Below are 22105 nucleotides of genomic sequence, written 5' to 3' on the forward strand. Positions count from 1 at the left end.
ACTTGCTGATACTTCAAGTAATCCAGTCTTGCAAATGTGGTAGAACAACCACAGTAATGAGTAACTATACTGGACAGATGGGAACATATGTTTCAACACTGGGTAGTAAGTCATTTCTTGTGTCTGTGTGTGTTACAGATGATTTGTGTCACATTACATTGTGTGAACACCTTCCTGAAGCACCCAAGCTTAAGGACCTGAGGCAAGTGGAAAAGCCTCAAGGGGGAAAAGGGACTGTTCTACAACAGTGTCTCACTCATTCATATATTCACTGAAAAAACAAAGAAAATGTCTGCCACTGCTGCAATAAACATTAAAATTAAACTAATTTTCTGCCTTTTTATGCCCCTGAGCTTTCATTTCAAAAATGCCAAAATGTGCTGCACCATATACTCTGACTTTTCCCTAATTCACAGTACCTAAATAAGACCTGTGTCTAACATGCATCACACGTCACAATGAATAAAAAGTCTTTTTCAAAACATACAGGCCATTGTTGTGTGATCTCAGTAGGTGTTTAATGGAACCCATTGCTGTGCAGCACTCCACTCCTGTGGCAACATCAACCACTAAAACCTCTTCAAAAGCAAGGAAACAATCCAATTTTACTACACAGCAGTGGTGATGCTGTCTATGGGCAACCCTCCAGCTAAACCTCCGACAGACGGGTCATGACGCAACACAGCAGCAACTGCTGCGTATCAATGCATTCAGGTGAAACATGTTTTGTAACTCTTCCTCAAACAGACACCTTTCCTTCAACAGCCTGAATCCAAATAAGAGCACACACTCAACAGCTCTCAACTGTTTTTTATTTAACTACTGCAATTAAAATGTTTGGCTGATAAGACTGAGAAAATGAATTAAGGAAATCTCATTAGAGGTCTAAATAATACACAATGAGGTGAAATATTTAGATTTGAAATTAGGGCCTGAGACTCTAGGGCAGCTTTAATGAGCAAGATAAAAGGAAGGCAGCAGCTGGCAAGTTAAAAGTCCTGCTACCACATTCAGGCGCACCAGGCAAATGAGCTGTTTTATGTCCAGTGCAGTTTAGGGCAGCAGGATGGCGTGCATAGCAGTGAAGCAAGTTTGTCCTCTGCTGTTAATACAAGGGTACTACAGAATGTACAGTGGTTAGGTTGTTTTAAGTTCAATTTCAACATGTGCCACAAAACGCTTTAGGTTACACTGCCTAGCAATAGTGCCACCAAATCCAAACATATTTAATTGGCTTTAGAACATCAACAGTAACATGGAAAGGAAATTTAGACACTTTGTTGAATGTTTAAAGTAAGTTGAAAAGGGCCAAATTGAAAACAAGCACCCTTCTTTCAAAGAGAAGAATTTGACTGTAATAGATATTTTCCAGAACAGTAAAATTCATTTAGAATGAAAGACAGTCCAGAGATCAAGATGTCACTGGTGAACCACTTTGTGCTGCAAGGCAAGTGAGGGAGATGAACATCAGCAATTTACTGTTGTATTTTTCTTAATACTGAGCTTTCAAAAAAATTGTATAATTCCATTTACATGTTAGTCAAATTATTGCATCCATACAGGTACTAATAAAGTAACACCTTTGATTTTTTAAAAACCAAGAATGAGTCGAAAGGCTTCACTTAAGACTTGACAAAATTTGTTTTCAAGAGGGTACACGGATACTCTGTGAAGCCTATACTTGAGGATATGTTGGCCTCATTTTTATGAATTCCTAAATGGCGAAATTACTGTAACCTATGGTTTTGAAAAAGAATGCTTGTGATAATGCACACGGCTGATTACTGCCTCCAGTAAAACACTCTTATTTGTGTTGTATGTAGCAACAGTTGTGTGAAATTGAGGTAAGAGGCATCATCGTAATCATCTCATGTTTGCTCCCTTAACCTAACCATCAGGGAGGTCCTGCATTTTAAATGAAATGCTCCTGTAGCTTACTAAATGCTAACACCAGCTAACTTAGCTTACAAGCCAGTTATTAGCCGGTCAACCATTTGGGAGGTTGTAAACAACAATTTTTACTTATTCTCTTAGTAACGTCATGGGTAAGGTTAGTGGCCATGGTTTAAGTGCAAGAGATCGCTTTATCTGTCCGCCATGATGATGCTCACATTTAGCTAGCACTCACATCTGTTAACACTTGGGAACCGGTTTCTTTCACAACCGCCGCAGAAATGTAATACGTAACATCACAGCACCACAGTAACACTTACCAGTCCCTCAATTTGGATCTGTTTGACAGGAGAGTCCAAAGTGCCGCCCGTAGAAGCCATCCCGGAGGTCGATACTGAAACAGACTCTTTACGTGAAGCCATCTAACACCACCACACGCGGGTAAAGGAAGGAGAGTTTTCACTGACGGACGTTTCCGGTAACGACGCGTCCGTTTTCCTGTCCGTGTAGAAACGAGGGCTAAGGGAGTCTCTAGTTTGGAGTTAAATTTTATTAATTGGGCCGATAGCACCGTAACACGAGTGATCAATACTTCAATTCGTTTGAAACACTAAGCTGCAAATGGAAACAAAAATCTGTAATTAAACACTCATCTATTCCCACTCTGCGGCTCTGTAGAATTAATGATGAACCACTGGAAGAACAGAACTCCTTTTTTTTTCAATAAATCATTACATTCATATATTGACTTATAAAGATCATTGTTTAAAAATGACACCATAAATAATTTAATATCCAGTTACCAAGTACTTAAAACACTTTATTTCAAATCTTTACAGATGTATCACAACTAGAAGTTACCAGAAGACTAAAAAGGTGGGATACAGAACTTAACTGTAACAAGTACATTACCTAGTTACATAATGCAAAAGGGTGAATAAGCATAAACGTAAAAAGGTACAAATTAAAAAAATTACATAAAACTTAATTGATAAACTGCCTGAATTATACATCTGAAACATGATATTTAATGCCAGGTAAGATTTACCAATTTTTGACAGATTAACCTTTCTATTTATCATGAAAGAACAAGTGCAACAAGGAGACGGTAGGAGAGGTTACACTTCTGAGCAATAAAACAGTACCTTTCCAGAACATGTAAAGAGTCAATATGGGATTCCATGTGAAAATACAGGGCTCTTTCGCTAAAATCTGCAATATTTCTGGTGTGATAGGGGCAATGGTACAAAACTTATGGAATGAGCAATGGAAATTTAACTTACAAAACATAATGAAGCAAAGCTTACAAATTGGTGACTAAAAAAGGTTGCTTTATAAATATAATTGTTAAACATTCTTCCTAACTCCGTTTGAACCAAATGAATACTGCATGATTCCATCTGTAGTACAGTAAAATCCTTTTTTTTTTTAAAAGATTCCAACCCATTCCAAATTACTCCCACCCCTTCCCCAGAAACAAAATGGGCTGACAGGAAAACACAAAATAAAAAGGCAAAAAACTTGAGTAATTAAAAAAGTATGTCTGTTGTAAGCAGAGTGTTTGTCTGTTCTTCCTATATCTAGATAAGGTGAAATCTTGGTCCAGCGGTGGCAATGATGTCGCTGTAGGGCTCAGACTGGGTGACCTCGATGGCCTGCTGCTTCTTAAGGACCAGGAAACTGTAAAACTTGGCAGCTGCCTGCTTCCTGTTGTTGTTCCGGCACAAGTCAAGCAGGCTGACTGAGTCTGCACCAGTCTTAGCCATGACACGCTATGGAGACAGAGGTACAAATTGTCAGTCCAAGTCCTTTCTTTTGACCTGATGTAATCTATACTGACAAATACTTTTTGTCTACTTACAATCTGTTTTCAAAATGATTTGAACACAATAATAGCTTTTCTGTACCTGGAGACCGTGCAGCATCTGCTGGGTTCTCTTGTTCCATCTCTTCTCCTCCTGATCTTGGTCTCCAGCCTGACCTTCTTCTTCCTGAGGACCAGAGACAACAGTAATCAGCATCAGCCAGCCCAGACTCATGCAGCACAACACACATACAATTAAATAAAAGCTTGTTGAACAGAGGCATTTCTTCTAAACTGCTACATAGCTTCCCAGCTTTGCCATTTATTTTTGTTCTGTAGCTTACTTGTTTTTGTGATTTCTGTTGTAGCACTGTATCACTATTACATGATCACTTCCAACGACAATTTCTCCAGTGTATTAGAGAAAGCAGTTATTTTCCCCTCACCTCTTCTTCATCGCTATCATCCTTCTTGTCTTTGCTCTTCTCACCAAGCAGGTCAAGCTCTGGGACGAGCTGGGTGAGGTTGACGCTGCTCTCCTCTGGAGGCAGATCCACCTGAGGCATGTCTAACCTCTGAGAAACGACTGAGCGGTCAGCCACCTGTTGCTGCTGCTCCAATGAAGCCATCTGAAAGAGGGAAGGCAAGGTCCAAGTCAGAACCAAGCTGGTACACAGTGCACTCAACTGAACTGATGTTTATTGTTATGTTTTGTGATCAATAAGCACTTCCAAAGTTAATCATTCAGAGAATACAGAGAACAAAAATCCTCATCTGGTTCATTTTTTCCATCAGATATCAGATAAGACCAATGTGACCCGATTATAATAAATCCTTAAACCTGCTCTGTAACAAGCAGTTTAAAAACTGCGAACCAACTTAGCACGTATTAAGACTCTGCTGCTTAAGCACCTAAATTAACTGCCATTAGAGGCCTTTAAACAGAATTTTCTTTTTTGTCATCCCCACATGAAATGCTGAGGAGACAATGGGCAACCTCAATTCCACTGTTTTGACAGAGAGAAATACAAGTTAGTTGACAATTACTCACAGGAAGGGGGCCCTCTTTGTCGAGGGTCTTGCGTTTGACAGAACGTGGGTTGGAGGGAGGAGGCATGACTGTCTCATCAAGGGTCGTCCTGCTGCCCTCCATTGCAGAGGCTGCCAGCATGCTAGGCTCCTCCATGATAGTCTGGTCTGAGAGAGATGTTGAAGGATTTTATAAAGAAATTTGAAAGTGAACAGAGCTTTAATCATTGACTGACAGTGTCTCAGTTCAGATCTCTGCCATCAGTCTCTTCTCCTGTAATGCAAATGATGGCATGTCTGCATTGCGATGATTTCCTCTCATCTGCTCCAGCATAACTTACCAATAACATCTCTGTGCATGACCTCCTCTCGAGGCACCTCTGGGTTCTCCAGCTCTTTAAGGAACTCATCCAGACTGTCTGCTTCTCCGCCCTTTCTCCTCTTCCTCAGCTCGTCTGGCACCAGAGGCGTCAGGCAGCGTGTGAACATCTGACATCAGAGATTTAACAGTTAAGCTTGGAGGCAGTTTTTTTGTAAAAATGTAGGCACTGTTAGGGAAGGCTGATGCAAGACAAAAGGATAGTCTGCCAAATTACACATCAATACGTTTTTCCATTCAGTATTCTGGAGGGGTAATGTGTGTGTAAAAGAATACAGAAAAGAGAGACAAAACCAATCACTTCCTCCACCTACTGTTTCTTCAATGTTCTAATTTTCAATCCTACTACCTTTACAAAATGTCAATGAAAGATACGGTATTATAAATATACTTTCTATTTCCATTATAGTTTCTGAGTCTGACCTACTTTGAGAATAAGACCACCAGCATGGCTTGCTCATTACTGTTCTCCAAGTGCTAATCATGCCTATGAATGCTTTCAGACATATAGCTGAGAATTTTAGTATGTTATCAAATTGTTAGGGGTGGACGTGTGCACATATTTACGTAAATGCACTATTGTAACAAACATTTGTTACCTTGAGCAGCCTGGCGTTCCACAGGGGTTGAGCAGGCAGAGAGAAGAGCTTCTCCACTCCTCCAGTCTCCTTCCACATCATAAGTTTCTTAGTGGGAGGGGCGAGGTCCAGGGTGGTGACAATGTCCGAGTAGTCAGACAGCTGGGCCCTGATGGTCTTACTGTCCAACTCCTTCACGCTGTCCACAATCAGCTTCCTCTTACGTTTCGCCTTGGTCTCTTTCACTGCAAACATGAAGAAAAAAAATGTACTTGCTGATTGCTTCACCATATTTCTTGTCATTAAAACTAATGTTTTAGCACCTGCGCTATGGCTGTCAAACAGTGCTAAGTGTAAGAGCTTCATTTGTCAGTTATATGTCAGTACTGTGGTGCAGAGGTTTTTTTTTTTTGCAGCCTGCTTATTTGCAGCATTGCATGTATCTGCTGAGTACAACCAGATATTTATGAGATAGCTACCTTGTAAAAGGTATGGCAAAATCTCTACTGTCTCACAATGTAAGGCAGTAATACTGTCATCGTAGGTAATCACTACCGTGAGCATTTAATATGCAGTGAAATGTTTGTGGGCATCATTTCCTATAAATTCCTGTAGTAGCTTTCTTGAATACAATTTAAAACGAATTGAGAAGTATTTAGAGAACGTATCGAATGTTCGAAGAAGAATTAATACAATATGTTATGAAAAATACACAGAATACAGAATAGTGAGGGAGAGCCTTACCAGTGATGTCAATGGGCTCCAGAGCAAAGGCCTCCTCCTCATTGTGAACCAGAGTGGTCTGTTCTGTCTGATCAGCCACTGCTGGCAGCTGTTCTGCAGGGCCAGAGTCTGGGCTGTCTGGACCCGCTAGACACACACAAAATTGCATTTTCTCTTCAACAGGCGAGTAATGACACAATGTGCAATCTGCTTATGACGGTACATGACTAGGCAGGTTTTCCAGGGTGATTTCTGCAATGTTTCCCTCGAGGAGGAGGAAAAAAAAACAAACAAAACAGAATCTGATGTTTAATATTCTTCACGATAAGGAAAAACTTGGCTTTACTCACGTGACTGAAGGTTGTCAAAGTCGTCCTCATCGTCTCCATGATCTGGAGGCATCATGACACTTTCTGTGATAGCTGGAGGATCATCGAAGATACCACCACCGTCTTCAGAACTCAGCAGCTTATCAACTGGGAAATAACAAAGGGAATTAATTTGAAAAACATTTTTTGTTAATCGTTAATATCTCACAGACTAACATTATCAGCGGTCCACTATAGTAGATGAGATTAGAAAAAATAATTAAACTGCTCACCCAGCATTCCACCATCACTGTTGCCCATGGAGCCATCCCCAAAGTCATCATATTCCATGTGGTTAGACTTGTCAGGGAGATTAGCCGGACCAGGCTCAGCCTCTAGCAAAAGGTTAGAAGCCGTGGCACCGTGCATGATATCCTCCTCAAATGTGCTGGCATCGCGCATCATTTCTCGGTCATCCATACCAAAGTCAGCTGAAGAGTACAGCAGGTTGTTATCATAAAATATGAACGGGGTGGTTCTGTTTTGCTTTACATAACAATTCTATCATTCTGATAGAAATTAACTATTCACACATATGCAGTGGAAGGTAAGAATGTGCATAGTATATCAATATATTTCACGTCCTACCAAAGTCATTGTCCTGCAGGAGGCTGAGGTTGCCAACATCTTCTCTCATGGTGATCTCTTCTACTCTGCTCTGGTTCAAGGTGAACTGCTGGGCCACATCTATGTCACTGTTTGAAACAACAGAGAAAAAAAAAGACATCAGGGATCAGAAACCGAACCTTACAAGTACTAGTGAAAGGAGCAGATATCTCACCATACAGACCAATCCATCTTTCAACTGGTAATAAGTGTTAGTAAAAAAAATTAGCAGATGAAATGTGAGAAATAAATGTTAACTTACTCCAGATCAGGAAGTGGCTGGTCAAAGTCATGGAACTCCTCAGGTAAGGTGATTGCATTGTAGGCTGCCTCTCTGTTTTCCTCAGGCAGATCCACCACACCTAAGCCCAGACACACATCATACTATTGTTATAATACACAACTGTACTATGTGATTGTATGCTTCACAAACAACAACAATAACTCAGTCCAATACAACAATAGAAAACTGACATTTTTGTTTGGGAACCAGATAACATCTTAACATATCCCCTTACCTGGCCTAAACGCCATTTTGATCTTGATGAAGGCTTCATTACAATCAGCAAGAAGGTACTTGGCCTTCCTGTGGTAGATTCTCACCACCCCAAGGAGCAGGTGACCTGATGTACGCAATGCCATCTTTACCTAGAAAAAACAAGGGCCAGAAAAAAGGGAACAAATGCCACATGTAAAAGGAAGGTCATGTTTGCATGGTACATTATATTCATTTCTTGTAAAAACAAGACTGAACTGTGTTATCAGTACAAGGAGTATGTCGTAAAAGCAAAGACACAGAGGAAATAAACCAGTCTATGATGACACTGCAAATGGTTTTTGTTTCTGTGATAACTGCTAGGGCAAATTCTGCCCTAATATTTCTTCTTTCGTGGCAAACACTTTAAATATTCCTGTTCTTAATTTCTGGGAAGATTACAGCAAAGGACAGGACAGAGCCAAGCAATAACTCGGGATCTGAGCAAGACTCAGGCATACAAAGTGAACACAACACCTTAAGCAGGACCACCAGAATGGAGAAAATGCATGTTTGTCTTGTTACCTTAGGCGAGATGATGCTCTCCACACTGCTTTCTAAGTTGCATTCAAACACATGGGCCTTGGTCAGCTTCTTGTCCCAATGGGCCGCTAGCCAAATCTTGGCCAGCGGCCCACGTTTGCTGAGGACAAAGTGGGCGTAGAACATTGCCCTGGTTCCCCTGGCTCACACACTCACACTGCAGTAAGGTTTACCTGGAAAACATAATTGATTAGTTTATGTGTAGGGAGAAACCCAGATTAGACTAATGTAGAGAGGCTGGGACAGAAAAACAAAAAAACAAAATGCAAGGCATGAACCAGAAGCACAGGTTCATCCACTAAAAATGTCTGAGAAACAATCCTGTTTTAAATCACCTTCAGCAGAACTAGCCTCAATATCTCTGATAATTTGCTACATGATATTTATACAGTGAAGCATGACTGCCGCACAGAAGTAATACTTCGTTATCAATCACGACCTTTTTTATTGTACGTTGTGAAACAGACTTGACATTAGTCTTAATGGCCACACAAGCCAGAATAAATCTCACAGGTTTACAGATTACACTATTTCTATGTAAGGTCGGATCTTTTCTTTCCCCTTTATTTCTTAGCAAGTCAGGCTACATCACTCCGAAGAAGAGACGCGGTGCGCCAGTTTCCCCTCAGAATGCAGACTGGTTTCATTTTAGACACCTTCGGTTTTAAGCAACTATTAGCCCAATAATAATGCAACAAAGATGAGGCAAGTTTTCTCTCCAAGAAACTTTTTAGACAGTAACATAACCTAATAATTACTAATCTCATATCGGTGGCTTATTGGCTAACATATCGCAATCGTCAACCCTGAAATCGATAACGCTCCTTCGCAGTATTTCTTTTGTCTCTTGTTATGCTTAAATAAATAACTTTACCCATTAGTAGTTGTAAGTCAAATACCAATACAGAGCACTATATTTGGAAATGGAGATTTTTCACGTTATCAAAACAAGCGCTGACTTCATTCGAGTTCCGCCTATTTCCCAGCCTGAGAGGCAAACACTGGAAATGCACATGTCTGCCCACTGTAACCGAGACTTTTCCCGTACTCTGTTTAAATGAATCAGGAATTCGTAACTAGCACAGACACATACGAATCTATGAATGAAATGTGCGTGGTTATAGATGCACTTACTAAAATGTATTAAGACCGCCAAAGGGTTGGTCAACGCCATTAAATAGTCGGCGCCATCAAGTGGGTCAACTAAATTAGCCGCCAGCTAACTACAAAGGTGCAATGAAATCGTATGCTGAGCGTGTAAAGCAGAGGTATTTATGCCTAATTTACTTCCGTACTGTAAAATTGTAACGTTTCTAAAACGACAGACATTACTGCAGTTCGTCCACGTAAAGAAAGTAAAGCACACTGTAGCAAGGCGCTCGTCAAAACCTGCTCATACTTTTTTCCCTCTGCCAGCATAACTGTATCGCTAGCTGGTTGCTAACGGCTCCTTGTAACGTGAAGGCCGCAGCAAATAAACACAAACGTGCATGCTTATTTCGTCCCGTACATTAAACAAAGCGATGCGTGAATATTTCCGCTGCAAACACACTTACCGGCAGTACCCCTTTCAGAGTGAAAATCCAATGATTATGTTATTTCTCCCAGCGAATTCTCCCCTGTTGTACTCATTAAAACAGCCAAGATGGCGCCAGTCGCCTTCCTCCCGCTCACCGCTGTCCTTTTAAAATCGGCAGGATGTTTACAGTCAAAAATGGCGGAGGAGGAGTCTGCTTGGGCTGACACTGACAGACAGACCGTTATAGCGCCAAGTGGAGATGGGGGGCGCTGTGGCACAATGCTTCCCAGAGACGTGTAAGGCGCGTGGCTAATAAATAAAAAAAATATGAAAATGCAGTTCCTTATGTTTTACAAAGCTCGTCTGCAAATTCCAATATGTATAAAGCAGTAGTAGTAGTAAATATTGTATTTTTGTGCATATGTTTGTTTGCCTGTTCTTCTCCCATCCCCAACTCTCCCAGCTGATCTTTTGAAAACAACAAATCCCATGTTGTAACCATAGACAGTGTATAAAGAACACTAGTTGTAACACAAATTTTGACCCAGCCCTCTTGTAGCCTAAAACAAACAGTTGTCTCCTGATATGTCCTTTTCACAAATTTTGACATGTTTTAAAAGGAAAAGCACAGGCGCAATTAATTGCGTTCCATCCAGGGATCTCAGTTGCAGGGCCCATGGCTTACTGGGACACTAAATGGAACAGGGTGCAGGGAACTGGACATCCATGCAGACCACAAAACCAATTTCCAAACAGTGTATTAGATATAGAGATGAAGAGGAACATGCCTGACAGAGAGACTGACTCGTCTACAATCAAATTGCAAAACTGGTGTGCAGTAAAGCGGATTTGTCTCATAGGCAACAGCATCTGTTGCAGCAGAACTGCTGCCAGTTGAGCATGTTTATGATTTACCAGCAGCAGGACTCCATGTCACTGTATAGGGATGGATGGCTGATAACTGAGGCAGTACTCAGCCATTATTAAAGTAATGTCACATTTAGTTTTTATCAATGGTAAGATTTGAAAAGCAATTTGTCAAATGATTTTATTAATAGTTAACTGAGCTCTCTGATAATGCATCATGATGACATGGCACCAGCAGAGGAGTAATTCTCCAGGAATATAAATGTGTGCAGATATTCTCCAAAATCAGTCAGATCATTCCTCTCATGCACACTTTCATTCATTGCAAGAACAGCCTCATTGTGAGATTAACAAATTATTGATCTAGGCCAAATGGCTAAATATGACTCTGCAACTGAAAGCTAACAGAAGTAAGAGAGACGCTAATGACTTTTAAATGGTGTTAAATTAAAAATTAATTTTCAGTGTATTGCATTACTGATTTATGGGAATATTAAATTTAAATATTTTTGTACAGATATCTAATTCTTTGCGCAGCATGCATAGAAATTAGTGTATAACATATAGCACAATGCTGCAAAGCCGTGCTTGAATGGTGCCACAGATTTAGGCTCCCCTCTGTCAAACAAGATAATTTTATCCAGAGAACCGATTGCTGTCTACTGTTATCATGTGACAGATACATCCAAACAGCCTCAGAGACACCAGCCGCTTCTGTTACTGTTACTTTCCCACTTTAGACAAGCTTCTTTGTTGACGTACAAGGTGTGAGTCACAAAGCCTGAACATCTGATTATCTCTACATACCAAAACAGAAGTATATTATTATCTCCACAGCTGTATGAAATAAAACATCTTGTTCTTTGGATTCATTGAAGCATTTTTATATGCGTGCTCCAACACAGAGAGAAGATGTGGGCTGAAAGTAGAGACAGATTTTTATCTATGCAAATAGTGATTGAAGAATTAGATTCCTTTAATCCTGTGAAATTAATTATATCTGGCTAATGGTGCCATAATGTGCCTAATCTAAATGTATTCAATTATGTCGCCACAGGGAGCCCCCTCTACTCTTCTGTAATGTAACTGCTTGTGCAATGCACCAAACTCAATTTGAAAATGCTGAAAATGATTTATTATGTGGTGTGTTTTTGGTTGCAATATTCAAAATAAAGTTAACTCAAACAGGCAGATGCCACCATGATAACATAATTTCCCACATACCAAGACCTCAACCTGGAATACAAATCTGTAAAAATCAGAATGAGTTAATGAACCAGATGCAGGAGAAAAACAAAATCCCTCCACATTTGTTACGGTATAGCTGAGTTTATCATCAAACGTTTCATTTAGCAAGCTGCAATGACATCTGAAATACAGACGATAAGAAAGAAAGAAAATGACATTTATTAAATTTGGGCTCAAATCATTTAATCTAACAGTAAGGAGGAGCCCTGAGTGCATTCATGCAGAGATCCCTCTCCAATGCAGATATACATCTCATCAGTAGAATTGAGATATGTTGAACTGATTAGCATCTTAAGGCACAGAAGTAGGAGAGGTTCCCCCGAGTGCAACTTAAGTGTTTGTTAATTTCACTCTTCATTTTTTTTTGCAAATCACTAATTTCCATTAACTACACATCTGGATTTCCTGTTTTGGTTCACATACCATACAGAGTGGATGTGGTCTTGGCGTTAACTGTCCAAATGGGTTTCCTTTTGGTGTGACACTAGTTAATTTATCCTGTGTATAGGCACTGGTCCAGCTTTTACACACAGCACATCTTTCTGCTTTAAGAGTGTTGCCCAGTGTGGTGTCTCTGTGTGTGTTTTGGGGGTAGCAATCTCTCCTGTAGATGTTGCTCCAGCTGAATTGGCAGCTCTCATGCACCATGGGATCATCCTGGATAGATACTGTTATTTATGCAGCGTGTCTAAACCAATCATCCTGACACAGATTTATGTAAACACAGCAGTTTCTTGGCATAGGATGAGGTTCACACACGCAAAAGGAGGAAGCTGGAGATATTATTTACCTTGGCTCTCCCTATGTGGGCGAACTGCAGAAAACTAACATGCAAAATATGCTTGGGAAGCCTGAAAATGGGCTATTAGCAGGTCAGAGAGGAGGAGGGATGGCAAGGTGAAACTGGGAAAAAGGAACTGTACTGTATATGTTTCCATGTGAGAATGTCTTTCACAGCATAGGATCATGAGTATGTAACGTCAATATCTAAGAAGTTCAATTTTTATTTAGAAGACCAGATGGTATTTAGTGCCAAAACATTTTGAAAGTTAATAAAAAATAAGACAAAAAGCACACAGACACAGTCAATTTATATCAAACATTTTATTTGTTGATTTTTTTGTTTTGTTTTTATAAAATTCTTTTACAAAACTGTGATTTTTTTTCCTATCTTTCCATTTTCAATATCTATAAAATTAGGTCTGAAGTTACAGAAGAGGATGAAGGAAGCAGGCAGATATTTATTTGAGACACAATCCAGTCTGATAAATACTGTGCATGTGTGTGTGAGAATAATATGTGCATTACATGTATTATTATACTTGTGACACCCAGGAAGAGGGGGCTGCTGGGGCCCATGTAAGTATAACAATACAAGGCAGTGCATGTGTCAGTAAGAGTCTAACAAGACCTTGAAAAAATGTTCCAATAACAGAGAAGGCAGGAATGTCAGTATCAGAGGTGGTGATACGTCTTAGTGGTATTCCAGTGTTACACAACATCATTTAAGGAGCCATTACATGTTACTGGATATTGACCAAAAAAAAAAAAAAAAAAAAAAACAATGATGAAATGAAAACAGGGACCTGTTTGATGCACAAGGCAGATGGGAAAGAATTGTGTCTTTTTTCGGAAGGCACATCAATATGTAACTCCCTGCCCTCTGAAACAACAACACAAGGGAAGAAAAAAGAAAAAGATAAAGAAAATGTCATCTTAGATATTGCACCGAGTTCATTTCCGTTTACGACCATATTCCGTTTTCTTGATAGCACTGTGTTTAGTAATACTAGGATTGTTTATTTGCTGTCAATCGGATAGCACATTCTCAGAAGTGAAAAACACCATGCAGTGCCCTTCTCTGCTGATTTCTCAGTCTCTCACACATATACTGTTCCCTTCCTTCTCCCCTCTCTTCCTCACACACTTTCTTACTTTCTTAGATAAACAGAAAATACTTTAATGAACCAAATAAATATGTGAATGCATGGCATTCCTCATATCAGATGAAAAAAAAAAAACAACAACAAAAAAAACAAAAAACAAAACAAAACCACAAATGATCTATTGGCACATACTGGGGTCTTTGAAGGACTGTGAAGCTCACCAGAATGATTGTTTTTATCTTGCACAAAAATGAAGCTGAAGCTACTGAAGGAGTACTCAGGGCAGGTGTGGTTAGATTTCTAGATTTCTTACAGAAATGCTGGCTTTACAGGGACACTTCAAGGACAGATTAACTTTAACTCATTGATGCACAGTGATTTAAAAACACACGTACATATTTGAGGTTCATCAAATTACATTAACATTTCCAGATAAAGATTGCTCCATCTGCAAAAACCCAATTTCATGTTCCTCCTGACACTTGGCAGTCAATGAACAGATTTTGATTAAAGAAAATGATAAAGATGTAATTTATGAGACATATTGAATATGGAACATATTTCTAAACATCCTGCTTTGCATTTTGCTTCTTCAATGTGGCCCAAGCACAATAGCACACTGCCAATCTGAATCTCTCAGAAATGAATGGCTGTTAAAATCTGTGATCATCGGAGATACAAATGGGCATTCTGCAAATATACTGGAAATTGAAAGGCTTCTAATTACATGTATTCATGTTAAAGAAATACAACAAATAAGAATAATTACTTAAGAGAGCATATCTCCCCAAGGGGGCAAATTTCTTCCCTATGCCTTTTGACAGGATCAGGATGCTTGGTGAGAATCTGGTCATGTTTGTTTTTAACAAGTGGGAAAAAATACAGTAGTCTACTAAGTATGATGCCAGCTCTTACTCTGACAGCAACAAACACTGTTTGATGCTCTGAGACAAGTACTTGTCAGCCTGGGCTACTGCCAAACTTGTCACCGGACAAAATGAAATTGGGTCTATGAGATAACAACTGTATATAAATATCCCTTGCTAAACAAGCCCAAAAAGATCCACTCCCTGGCTTTCACAGTGGTTTGTGTTTTGTACAGACCATTGGCTGGCTCAAATGACAAGATCAGTCTCCCTTAACCAAGGCAACTTGTATGATCCTATATTGTTCTTCAGGCCAGCAGGTATTCAAGTACAGATTCTAACTTGGCAAATGAGCTTTTACAGATGAAAAAAAAGAGACGTGAAGATTTCTGGCTAAAATAAAACTAGAGAATGCCACTTAAATTTTTCTGCATTTGTGGATATCTATTTCTACATAGTAGATTTTGTAAAATCGAACTAGTTGTGTAAGACTGTTGTAGTTTTACCAGGAACAAGAAGTTCAGAATGGCACATAATGACAATTTAGTTTGATCAATTGAATAAAAATACATTTTCATTATATTTCAGCAAAGAAAAAATGTGAATGCTGACCTGAAGAATTTACTACAAGATCCATAATTTCATCAATTATAAAGAAAATCACAAACCATGAAACAAAACAAAACAGAAAGCAGCTAGATCCAGATGCTTATTCTGCCTTTGTCTCAGACTCCCACATCCCAACACCCTTAAAACTTGAGGCACTGTGAACATTGGATCAATGATGGTTGAGGGGTTGTCATTCCTCTTTTCACCCACCCTGTGATTGGTTTTAATTAAGACAATACAGAGGGAGTAGTGCTGGCCATTCATTCACTGTATAAAAAAAATAGCTAAACACAATCTAAAATAGTGTTATCCTCTTCATAGTCATAATTATCAATAATATTCTGTCAGCAAAAACTTTCAGGAACCTGTGCATAGTGTACAGAGCAGAACAGACAGTCTCTCTCAGAGGGATGGAGTTGGGGGTGGTTTGCCACTGTTGGGACACTGAAGCAGCAAGCTGTGATTTCCAACTCCATGAATATCACCACTTTAGTTCAAAGTCGAGCACTTTGAAGTCCGCAGGTGTCCTTCAGTTGTTGGTAGTGGGACCTGTATGCTCAGCTATCCCCCAATACACATAAGAGAAAGGGTAGAAAGGAGAAATGGAGGAAGTACAAAGGACATAACAGAGGAGACCGATGGATGTGCTGTTCTCCACATCTGTTTAGTTTCTTTTCCTCCCCTCCCCCTGTACCCAATTCCATTTGCTTCTCCATTGATCCATCCATGCAATCATGGAGAGGCTCTGCGTTTCTCTATGTGTCCGCCCCCTCGCTCTTTCTTTATTGTGTCCAGAGAGCGGGGGGGCTCTGGAGGGTTATAGTCTCTCGATATCCCTGTACTTCTTCCGCAGTATGGACACCTGGTCTTTGAACAGGACTGGGTCCAGCCTCATCTGAGAATGGATCAGGGGCATGGTGCCAAACCAGCTGGCAAACTTGTTCATGCAGGTCTGACGCTGGGCAAAATGGTCCGGATCAGCCCAACGAGATGCCCGGGAGCTCTGAGGGTGGGAGGTAGGGTGGTAGAGAGAGAGAGAAAGAGGGATGAAGAGTGAGAGAGAGGAGAGAAGAGTTGGTAAAGAAGGATGGGGATTTAAGATGACAGGAGAGGAAGGAAAATGAGTGAAAGCAGAGGGGGAGAGAGAGTCACGGGTACAGAGAGGTATATTGGAAGAGGGAAAGAGATACCAACAAAATGAATAATGCATCACCAATTATTCTGACCTTTCAGAGCCTATTGTAATTATTCATGAGATTTTTTTATTGAAAGGCCATATTGCAATAAACAAAAATTCAATTCAAAGTTCTGAATGACTGATGGTCTGTTTTTCCCCCAGCAGCTAACACTGTTAGGGCTTAAGTGGTATGATGTGTCTAAAGGCCAATAGTGAGGAAAAATGCAGGTCTCTGTTAAATACTAAGCATTGTTGTGAAAAAATAAATAATTAAATTGTGTGTATTTTTACAGTTCAAAGGAAGGTGTTAGCATGTTAAAAAAGACGCTACCAGAATATTACTTCTAAAATGAGTAACAAGTGATTGCTTCTTTAGGGAATAACAATGTCACAGATCCTAATCATACACAAATCTGAATAAATGCCTGGCATGAAATAAAATGAATCAGTTTTACAGCATAATTATTCTGCCTCACCTGTCCCATCATGGTCTCCTTATATTGTTTCTTCTGGGTGACCTTGATGGGTGGTAGTTTAGAGACTGATGACACCAGAAAATTCATCAGAATATCCTCGCAGTTTGACATCTGGTCAACCATAGTCTTCAGACTGACTGGAAGGTAAGTGGTGTACAAGTAGTGGTAGAATCTGAGGGAGAAAGAGAGGGAATTGTGTTAGTATTGAACTAAATGGAAAAAAAAGAATAACAATGGAGAGGAACAAAATATACCACAGAAGAAGAAAGGAGTATAGGAGAGAAGAGTCTTAGTACTTGTGATAGATGGCAGCCCCAGTCAGCACCATTGAGTAATCGTTGGTCCACTTGGAAGTGTAGCCCCAACGCTCCTTGTTGCTGTCCCAGAAGTGGCTGCGGGCTGGGTAACCAACGATGCGGTCTGGGAAACTCTGCCACACTGTGAAGGCAAAGTCCACCTGGACCAGGATCAGAGAGAAACAAAGAGAGAAAGAGAATGGGAGAGAAGACTTGAGGCCAAGTAACAGATAATTCCAGGAAACTGTGTCAAACAGCTATTAAAAAGAGCTTGTGCATGTGCTCTAGATATAAATTGTTCAAAATGTCTGCTGTAGTTTTCTGGCAGTCTAACCTCTGTGGTGGAGAGCACGGTGTCCTCATCCAGACTGAACACAGCATCAGTGGGGATGGTATCGTAGGGCAGAAAACGACTGCTTATCACCTGGATTGATTTGCAAAACATAGACACATTAGCAAAATGTGACTGGATACTAAAAAGGAGTAAGCGCTTTTATCATGCAGCCCATCAACAGCAATCAGTGTATAAACAAGGCCCATATGAGCACAAGCAAGGTATATCTGCTTGACAAGCTACCAGTTTCTTCACGTCTATTTATGCTACGGAGTTGATTCATCTTGCTGCGTTAAGAGCAGAGTCAGCCAAATATACAAGCTGACATTACACCAATGACAGCAAAAACGCAGCATTTCACTGAGGAGCTAAAACAGATAGAAATCTACAAGCAGTAGAGTGTGTTTTCCTCCCTGATGAGCCCTGCAGCCTCTGCTTTTTGGCATGTATCTATGCAAATAACTCTGTATAACAAGTGCATGGAAGGTGGTTTCCAATTTTAGAAATATGTGCACACTAATATAAATGCCAGTTTCAACTGAAATATAGTGCGTGGGTTTCCGTCCCTGACAGCAGCAACCTTGGTAGACACATTGGCATTCAACCGGGCTAAATAACAAACACTAACAACTGTGACATTAACACTTGATAAAAAAGGATGTAAACTTTGATGTAACCAAGTCAGCATTGCAATCCCTGCCAAGTCCCTATATGCGACATGTCAGTCACATCCATGTTACTACATTCAACAGTCAGTAAATATACTGTAGGTTTAGTTTAAGGACACATTTTGGATAATGTGAGACACATATTCTCATCCATTATCATGCAAAGTCACCCATATTAAGACAGAAAGATTGAGGGTTTAAATGAATAAACAATGAAATTTGTCAAATAAATATTTTCCATATCAATCCAAAAAAAAAATCAAATGCCATGAATAGTAAATGAAAAAGCTGTAATGTCTGAACTCCTTTAAGTTAAAAAAAGACCTGAAGCTGGGACATGGCAGAATTTGATGCCTGTGGCTTTTGCACTGATCCTGTTATTTGAAGAGTCCAAAACTCAGTATCAGTTACTGCCAATTTGGAAAGAAAAGAAATACACTGGTTGTTCAAGCCACTTAGAGACAGGCCAGAGGCAGCTGGATACACTTAAAAACAGTGGGTTGCCTGCTGTTTTACATTTTATGTCTCAAACTGATTTCAACCACAGGCTTCCAGCACTAAATGTGAAATGGCTGCAGTAACACTGTCTGCTGAAAGAAGCATCCAGCTAAGGTGTTTACCTTGCTTTCCCCTTCTATGACAATGACAGGGACTGAGGTGGCAGGCCAGCGGTGCTTGGCAGGAAGAGGCTTGTCACAATTCCACAGAACTATCACCTGCACAAAAGGAAAACAGGTAAAGCTTAGTCATCATGCTGAATACAAAACAGTCAACTCATCTGCATACTGCCTGTATGTGCACCTAACAAACTCAGATATAAATTTAATGTTTAACAATCGTGCCTGGCTCAGCAACATATGTGCAGATCAAAAACCCACAATAAGGACCTGTTTCAATTCAGAGCCCATTTTTGTTTATTCTTTATTTATGAGGAAGACAACAGCTTCCTCATGATACTGCAGATCTATTTTCGTAACTGCCACACCGCCTACAGTTACATGACAGACATGTTATATTACTGTAAATGCTACGTCAAAACGTGCTGACATCTTCATGACAGCTGTACAGTTCTAAATCCAGGAAACCACAATGCAAATGTTTGTGAATTTGCATAACAGGATAAAATAAAAACCTAGAGGAAAAAGATGGAATACTGAAGACAGAAAAAAATGCTCCACAATATACCATGGAGACCTAAGGGTTAAAAGACTAACTACCATACACCTACCATTAATATCTTTAAGAGCTTTAGATGTATGAATTAACTCAGAAACTACAGTTATCATGTACAATGTTGATGTTTAACACTAGCACATTAAATGATTCTGCAGGTAATGGTTTCCTATATCCCCTACAGTGTGCATTAGTACAGGATTGTATTTAACAAGACACAGAGACAAACAGACATTTTATCTATCAAACATCAACATCTTCAAACATATGTGTTGAAACATTTTACTGACTGGATAAATGATCTACATAATAATGCAGTTCTGTGGAACATACACTCACATCACTGCTGTTGATCAGGTCAGTCTGAACTGCGTGAGGTGAGTAATATAGTGTTGTGTGGTGGATTTTTAATTACCTGGGCACAGTACTGGGATTTGGCCACAGCCACAAGTAGCTTCATGACTGGCTGAGACTGGGAGACAAGTGGCGTCACCACATGAATGATCGCTGTAAACTTGGAGTATGGCTTGATACCTGGAAAATGTTGAGACAAGTCAAAGGTAAGAAAAAAAGAAATTCAAATCTGTCAAGTAAGATTTAAAGAATTTAAATCAAGTTTATTCACACAGTCTTATATACCACTTGTACATGGCTCTTAAAATAATAATGATCATACCAAGTCAACTGCAGTTATATAAGTAAGAATTAGAAGTAAACATTTTCATCAAGTAGCATTTCTTTGACAGCTTTGAGCATCTTGGTACTTGTTTACTTCAAGCTGTGTTTATTTGACATACAGTGAAGCTGAACAGGTTTAATTAGGCCTGTAAAGGAAAAGGTGCCAGTTAGCCAAATCCCAGAGTCAACAACAAGCTCCATATCTATCCAATTAAGCAAGCACAGATACAACATGGCAACATGGCAGGTCTAATTGGCGAGCTTCTCTGAGACAAATCATGAATTAATAAAGATATATTGCATAACTTGTGGCGATGTCACTGATTCACATGTTGGTTTACAAGTATTCAACAGCTGCGACACACCAGCTGTTCCTGTGTTGTCTCTTAATGAAAATGAGTCTATCAAACCTGAAGGTCTGCCATTAAGGTGGTTCTTTGCATACTGTATACCATGTGCATGAATAATTAACTGACCCAGCTTAGCGTAATAGAAGGGGAAGTCCCCCAGGTATGTAGAGTACTGAGGCAGGGTGAAAAGTCCTCCAGGGAGACTGTTCCACATGAGGTTGCTTCTTGAGGTGTGCTGCAGAACCCGGTCCTGGATGATCTGCACAAATAGGGAAGCAAAGGAGATCCAAATGTGATCCAGATGCAAAGGAAAAACAAATGTCACCTATATTGACAATTAATGACTAAAATTTAAATACTCTTGCCTGGGAGGCATGCATGGTGTCATAAACTCAAATCTGGTTGAGAATTGGGGAACCCACTATACTCATTAGCAGTTTAGTTTTTATAATGGGCCATCAAAAAGTGGTCAAAATATAATTAAACAGTAACATCTAATCATTTAGCTTGGTTAAATAAAACGTGTTGACACTGCCTGTTCCATTATTCTAAACCAAATTTACAAGTCAAGTTTGTTCAGCCCAATATCACATACACTGTGTCGGCAGGCTTTACAGGCCAACAGCATCAGCTGTTTCCCACTCCAGCAAAGCTCTAAGACCGTTACACAGTGAGATGAAACCTTAATAAAATATTAAGCATTCTCAGGAGCTATTGGTAGCTTCAGGGTAAAGTAAACCCTCTTTGCTTTGTGTAGGATATTGTGGTAATAAACAGATGCTTGAGCTGCAACTTCACCTTGTTTACAATAGAATATCTAGAATCCCTTGCTAATGGTAGCTCACTAATAGAGTACATTTGAAGCCAAAAACACTGACCTCTTGTCAGTCTTGTACTATGGTATGTCTTGGAACAAACAGGATTAAGATACTAAGAGTGTAAACAGATCGAACATCAGCTTCTTGGGGCTGTAACTTTACCCTACTGACAGAGCAATCCCAGCTCTGCCTTCTAGTGCCCTGACTTCCTACCTCTTGGGACAAGGCCTGTGTAACACTATCTGAGGACAGCAACTAACTAACTGTAAACTGCTGTCAGCGATAGGCCTTACAGTACATGTAACACAACTGAAAATCAGCAGTAATTTTCCTGTCTGTTGTGTTACATCTGTCAACCAAAAAAAACGAAAACATCAATTGCTACAAGCAAAATGCTGATACTTTAATTTTCTCTACATGTCATTAGAAATCCACTAGTGTCAAACTAATTAAGATGAAATAGTGAGGCTGGTGAATTTGGTTGCACAAATGCTAATTCATGTTGTGAGCATGACTTAGAATTCAGCAAAAAATTCTGCCCTACTCACGGCTACTCTAATACACCCCTGTCAGTCTCTCTGTCTTTCTCCCTCATCCTTTTTCATTCCTCCCCGCTCTCATCTTCTCCTTGTTTGTAATTCTAGCAGTATGATAGCCTGGTACTCAGTGGGAAGAATACAGA

At 39.8% G+C, this 22105-nt stretch overlaps 3 protein-coding genes across 3 annotated transcripts in view; all 3 read right to left on the minus strand.

The window, feature by feature from the left end:
* The window catches only part of LOC108888703 (eukaryotic translation initiation factor 3 subunit H), a 50790-nt gene extending 48410 nt beyond the window's left edge, over positions 1–2380 (minus strand). Inside the window, exon 1 of the mRNA XM_018684812.2 lies at positions 2214–2380. Coding sequence (XP_018540328.1) covers positions 2214–2315 — 102 coding nt within the window. The 5' untranslated portion in view covers positions 2316–2380. The remainder of the gene's footprint in view (positions 1–2213) is intronic.
* A 312-nt stretch (positions 2381–2692) lies between these two features.
* Positions 2693–10181, minus strand: LOC108888694 (double-strand-break repair protein rad21 homolog A). Its single transcript, XM_018684799.2, has 14 exons — positions 10015–10181; positions 8441–8631; positions 7899–8028; positions 7643–7742; positions 7363–7469; positions 7008–7205; positions 6757–6882; positions 6428–6553; positions 5705–5928; positions 5068–5215; positions 4749–4894; positions 4144–4326; positions 3801–3884; positions 2693–3665 (listed from the first exon to the last, which is right to left on the minus strand). The coding sequence occupies exons 2-14, from the start codon at positions 8582–8584 to the stop codon at positions 3474–3476; spliced, it is 1908 nt and encodes a 635-aa protein (XP_018540315.1). The 5' UTR covers positions 8585–8631; positions 10015–10181; the 3' UTR covers positions 2693–3473.
* A 3000-nt stretch (positions 10182–13181) lies between these two features.
* Positions 13182–22105, minus strand: part of LOC108888686 (exostosin-1a) — a 36328-nt gene continuing 27404 nt past the window's right edge. The window contains exons 5-11 of the mRNA XM_018684788.2: positions 20732–20864; positions 19993–20111; positions 19025–19120; positions 17737–17826; positions 17403–17563; positions 17107–17278; positions 13182–16456 (exon numbers count right to left, since the gene is read on the minus strand). Of these exons, the coding sequence (XP_018540304.1) occupies positions 16271–16456; positions 17107–17278; positions 17403–17563; positions 17737–17826; positions 19025–19120; positions 19993–20111; positions 20732–20864 (957 nt within the window). The 3' untranslated portion in view covers positions 13182–16270. The remainder of the gene's footprint in view (positions 16457–17106; positions 17279–17402; positions 17564–17736; positions 17827–19024; positions 19121–19992; positions 20112–20731; positions 20865–22105) is intronic.

Source organism: Lates calcarifer, linkage group LG15 (genome assembly GCF_001640805.2).
Source record: "Lates calcarifer isolate ASB-BC8 linkage group LG15, TLL_Latcal_v3, whole genome shotgun sequence".
In the NCBI taxonomy this organism is placed as follows: Eukaryota; Metazoa; Chordata; class Actinopteri; family Centropomidae; genus Lates; species Lates calcarifer.

Coding starts and splice junctions, on each gene's coding strand:
- LOC108888694 (XM_018684799.2), bottom strand. CDS start 8,584: ATGTTCTACGCCCACTTTGTCCTCAGCAAACGTGGGCCGCTGGCCAAG. Junction 8,029..8,440: donor AGAGCATCATCTCGCCTAAG/GTAACAAGACAA, acceptor TGTTTTTTCTAG/GTAAAGATGGCATTGCGTAC. Junction 6,883..7,007: donor CAGTGATGGTGGAATGCTGG/GTGAGCAGTTTA, acceptor GTTATTTCCCAG/TTGATAAGCTGCTGAGTTCT.